This window comes from Micropterus salmoides, unplaced genomic scaffold (assembly GCF_014851395.1).
Source record: "Micropterus salmoides isolate LMB-PRFRI ecotype aquatic unplaced genomic scaffold, ASM1485139v1 Ms_hic_scaffold_29, whole genome shotgun sequence".
In the NCBI taxonomy this organism is placed as follows: domain Eukaryota; kingdom Metazoa; phylum Chordata; class Actinopteri; order Centrarchiformes; family Centrarchidae; genus Micropterus; species Micropterus salmoides.
The window spans coordinates 7,356-13,142 of NW_024042150.1; the positions used below are offsets into that span (position 1 = coordinate 7,356).

Genomic DNA, 5,787 nt, shown 5'->3' on the forward strand with positions numbered 1-5,787 from the left:
CTGCTCTCAGTCAGCATTCATCAAAGATCTCTGACCTCTCTCTCTCTTTCCTTCCCTAACTCACTCTCTAATTACATGTTTCATTGATAAATTTGTTTTCTTGTTGTCATTTCAATTGTTTCATTAAAATATCCAACGAAGGTTAAAATGAAGGGCAACTGGACTTGGTTGAAGCTACTGGAAGACGTTTCGTCCCTTATCCAAAGGACTTCTTCAGTTCTGACTGACTGGCAGGGAAACTCAGCTATTTAACCTCAGTGGGGTCGTTATCCCGGGTCATCGATACCGCTGGTTCGTTAGTGTTCCTTGTTGCTGTGACGACAGTCGTTACAGTCGTTAAGACTACCTGTGGCCAAGACTGAACGACCATCGTTGGTATCTTCACCTGAGGCCAATAGGTTACGTTTGTTGAGTTTCCTGGGAAGTAATGAAAGGACAGCATTGTAAGTGGGGGATAAGTGGTGGCGTAGACCCCCTCCCCTGTTCAATGACGGCTTCTCAACCCTGGTGTAGATGGCTTCCTTGACACCTCTTTCAAACCATCCATCTTCTCTGTCTAAAATGTGCACCTGGTGGTCCTCAAACGAGTAATAATAATAATAATAATCCTTATTTGTAGAGCACTTTTCAAAAACAAGTTACAAAGTGCTTTAACAAGTGTAAAGAATAATACAAAAAAAAGATAAGAGCATGAAAATTTAATATAAAATTAGGAAAATACAATAAAATAAAAGGGATAAAATAAAGTCAAATAAGATCGGGAAAAGCTCTCCTATAAAAGTATGTTTTAAGAAGGGACTTAAAAGAGTTCACTGACTCAGCCGACCTGATTTCCTCGGGCAGGCTGTTCCAGAGCCTCGGGGCCCTGACAGCAAACGCTCTGTCCCCTTTAGTTTTCAGTCGAGACTCTGGAACAGACAACAGACCTCTGCCCGAGGACCTCAAGGTACGTGCTGGTGCGTATGGGACTAAAAGGTCAGAAATATAACAAGGCGAGAGGCCATGAAGAGCTTTAAAAGTGATCAATAGAATTTTAAAGTCAATTCTAAAACATACTGGGAGCCAGTGTAATGAAGCTAAAATAGGAGTAATGTGGTCATATTTCTTTGTTCTGGTTAAAAGCCTGGCAGCTGAGTTCTGGACAGTCTGGAGTCGATCAGTAGATTTTTGGGTTAAACAGAAAAGGCTGTTGCAATAATCCAGGCGTGATGAGATGAAGGCGTGTAAAATGGTCTCGGTGTCCTTAAAAGTTAACATAGATCGAATTTTAGCTATATTTCTAAGTTGATAAAAACATGATTGAACAAGCTTTGTGGTGTGCTGCTCAAAATTTAAATTACTATCAAACCAAACACCAAGGTTCTTTGCCACAGGCTTAATGTGATTTACTAGGGAACCAGCAGATGGCAGTATTTGATTTGCCATCTGCTGGGACCCGATGACCAGGATTTCTGTTTTGTCTGAGTTCAGCTGGAGTGTCCTCTGTCCTTCAGATGTAAGTAGACAGCAGAGTCTTGACCTGAGGAGTTGGCCCTTCTGTGTTGAGCCATGCGTTTGTGTAGTGGTTGTTTAGTCTCCCCAATATACAGGTCTGTGCATTCCTCACTGCATTGGAGAAAGCACAACACCAGCTACTGAACGAGAGAGTGAGACAGATACACTTCACAATTGAAGCCCTGAACAAAGAAATGGACAACATACACCACAAACTAGAAACATATCTGCCCAGTACAGCACTGGGAAAGGTCATGGACTTCATCAAGAAAGCACAGCTATCTCAGCACAACAAGAGCAAAGAAAGACAGACCCGGAAATTCCAAAACCTACAGTCCAGAGCGAGCTGCACTAACAAAACAGGAGAATTGTCTTGGAGGAGAAAGGACAATAACCCCACAACACTTGAAACAGACAACAGATGGGTGAAAAACTTGTCAGATAGGGAACTCACCCAACCAGAGAAAGACGTTCTGGCCAAAGGATTAAACTTTGCCATTACACCACAGCAACTACCGATAGTAGATCTCACCACAGCCACAGAATCGGCCATTAGGAAAAACAAATTAACAGAAACAGAAGCGGAACAGCTCAGACTAAAGGTATCTGCAGCCCTTTCTAATGCGAAGGCCCCCCCTTCCAACCTCACCATCCAAGAAAGGAAGGCTGTGACATCCCGGAGCAAGGATCAAAACATCACTATCCTACCTGCGGACAAAGGAAGATGCACGGTAGTACTTAACACTACTACATTGATATTGGCCAGAACAAAGTCAACACACTACTAATGGACACAAACACGTATGAGACACTGAGACGAGACCCAACCAGCGGATACAAGAAAAAGGCCATAGAATGTCTACAACAGTTACAGAAGGACAACACCATCACCCGTGAACAATATTACCGTTTGTATCCTGGAGAAGCCATTCCATGCATTTATGGACTACCCAAGATACACAAAGAAGGAGCCCCACTCAGGCCGATAATCAGCAGCATTAACTCGGTCACCTACAACATTGCCAAACACATTTCCACCATCTTAGCTCCATTGGTGGGAAACACGCCTCACCACATCCAAAACTCTATTGACTTTGTAAACAAAGTTCGAGGACTAAAACTGGATCCAGATGAAACCATGGTATCCTATGATGTGACTTCTTTGTTCACCTGCATCCCCACCATAGAGGCAGTAGAAACCGTTAGGAAACGGCTAACACAAGACAACACCCTGGACAACAGAACTAGCCTCAGCCCTGACCAAATCTGCAAATTACTCGACCTCTGTCTAAACACCACCTATTTCCAGTACAACAGTGGATTCTACAGACAGAAGCATGGCTGTGCCATGGGCTCACCGGTATCCCCGATTGTGGCCACCATCTACATGGAAGAAGTGGAGAATAAAGCCCTCAACTCCTTCAGAGGAATAGCACCGAGCCACTGGTACAGATATGTGGACGACACCTGGGTCAAAATCAAAAGCCAGGAAGTGCAACCCTTCACAGAACACATCAACTCTGTGGACAGTAACATCAGGTTCACACGAGAAGATGTTCACAACAACAGTTTGGCCTTCCTGGACTGCGCTGTACACATTGAAGAGGACAGGAGCCTGCAGATTGGTGTTTACAGAAAACCCACACACACAGACCAATACCTACTCTTCGATTCACACCACCCACTGGAGCACAAGCTAGGGGTCATGAGAACACTGCACCACAGAGCGGAAAACATACCAACAAGCGCCCAAGCCAGAGAGAAGGAACAGAACCACCTGAAGGGGGCACTTACAGCCTGTGGATACCCTAAATGGACCTTTGTGAAGACAGCCACAAAATCCAAGAAGAACAAAACTACAGGGGAGGAGGAAAAGAAGGTCAAACGCAACAACATTGTGATTCCATACGTGTCTGGAGTATCAGAGAAACTCAGGAGGATTTTTAACAAACATAACATTCCTGTGTTTTTTAAACCCAAGAACACACTAAGACAGATGCTGGTACACCCCAAAGACCGCACACCCAAACACAAGAAAAGCAATCTAGTGTATGCGGTCCAATGCAGTGAGGAATGCACAGACCTGTATATTGGGGAGACTAAACAACCACTACACAAACGCATGGCTCAACACAGAAGGGCCAACTCCTCAGGTCAAGACTCTGCAGTCTACTTACATCTGAAGGACAGAGGACACTCGTTTGAGGACCACCAGGTGCACATTTTAGACAGAGAAGATGGATGGTTTGAAAGAGGTGTCAAGGAAGCCATCTACACCAGGGTCGAGAAGCCGTCATTGAACAGAGGAGGGGGTCTACGCCACCACTTATCCCCCACTTACAATGCTGTCCTTTCATCACTTCCCAGGAAACTCAACAAACGTAACCTCTTGGCCTCAGGTGAAGATACCAACGATGGTCGTTCAGTCTTGGCCTCAGGTAGTCTTAACGACTGTAACGACTGTCGTCACGGCAACAAGGAACACTAACGAACCAGCGGTATCGATGACCCGGGATAACGACCCCACTGAGGTTAAATAGCTGAGTTTCCCTGCCAGTCAGTCAGAACTGAAGAAGTCCTTTGGATAAGGGACGAAACGTCTTCCAGTAGCTTCAACCAAGTCCAGTTGCCCTTCATTTTAACCTTCGTTGGATAACTATGACCTGGATGACTGAGAATCTTCATAGACTTCATTAAAATAAAGACCAGTTCATCAAAGCTGTTGTTTTCAATTCATGTTATGGTGAAAGTTACAGATTTTGCTGTTTTAATAGTTCCATTAAGTCCAAAAAGGTTATAAATGTACAAATATATTTGAAATTGTTTCTATTGTTTTGAAATGTTTTTAAATTATAAAATAATTTAATGCAGCGTTTAAATTACGTAATGTTTTCAGAGGAATTAATCAGATAATCATTAATGTAACATTAAAGCAACCAAGACATTATTTGTTCGAGATTCCTTAAAGCTAGACAGCAGAAACTGCTTCATTACACAAACTGCAAATTAGTTTTTTAGTGACAAAGCTATTTTTTTAAACTAGTTCAAGGTAAATCAGATTTACAATATGTGTCTTATAAATGAAGAGTGCTATTGGTGGAAACTCTCATGTTGAAATGGGTTTAATGTCTTGAAAGTTTCATGAATCTGATTAAAGTCTATGATAAATTTGTTGCATTTCAATTATCAGCATATTATATCACAACAGTGTCAGAATTAGTAGTTTTGTCTCAAAATACAGCATGTGTGTTTAAGTTTGTTGAAATCTGTGTGACTTCAATATAAAACGTGTGAATTTCAAGTTACATCTGATTTATTTTAAATCTAATTTATAAAGGAAACATGAAAATTCATGTCAGAAAAAAACTAGTTTTAATGTGTTGGACTTCATTGTCAGTAAATTACTAAAGTGTTTCTATAACTCTGCAGCTGTTGATTCAGATCAGTTCCTCTCCAGCTGAGGGAGGTTTTTGTACGACGTTGTATCACTGTGTGAACGGACGACTGTAATCCTGCTGACAGTAATAAACTCCAGCATCTTCAGTCTGGACTCCTCTGATGGTCAAAGTGAAGTCAGTTCCAGACTGACTCCCACTGAAACGGTCTGAAACTCCAGACTGACGGTTTGTAGCCCAGTAAATCAGGAGTTTAAGGGCTTCTCCAGGTTTCTGAAGGTACCACTCTACCTCATTGCTAACATGTGAACTGGCTTTACATCTGAGAGAGAAAGTCTGTCCTAGAACAACAGACTGAGCTCCAGGAGACTGAGTCAGGATGATTTCTCCTGATGAATCTGGAAAACATGAAAAAGAGGAGAAGGGTTATTGAGACAAATCCAGTTTGGAGAAAGATGATCAACATCCAAACAGAAGAGTCTCATTTCTTTAACATGGAGAACAGATGGAAGAAGGTAAATGCTGCTTGTTTCAGTGTTTCTCCATCACAGCAGAACATCATTGTGGTGAACCTGGTTGCATCCTGAAGCAAAGTTTTCAGAAGAGAGTCTCACCCTGAACAAGGAGCCCCAGGGTGGCCAGCAGTAGAATCAGTGACATCATCATTGTGCTGCCGGCGTGTCAGTGGCTCTGAAAGGCCTGGACAGCCACTGATCAACACTGGCCTCTTAACGGCTGGGAGCAGAGAGGCAGGACACATATGCAAACACACAGAGTCAGTGAGCTGTAGCTGTCCTCAACATATCATGGTGTTTCCCCCTCAGTGCTGAGAGCGTTGATCTACATATTTACATATTTACATGTAGACGATACTGAAAACTTGTCATTTTTAGTAACT

The 5,787-nt window shown here is 42.7% G+C and overlaps 1 gene segment (V, D, J or C); it reads right to left on the reverse strand.

Moving 5' to 3' along the window:
* Positions 1-4,337: 4,337 nt before the first annotated feature.
* On the reverse strand, positions 4,338-5,557 carry LOC119882103. The segment is given in 2 exon segments: positions 4,338-5,287; positions 5,504-5,557. Coding segments are annotated over 2 exon segments (360 nt in total).
* Positions 5,558-5,787: the final 230 nt, after the last annotated feature.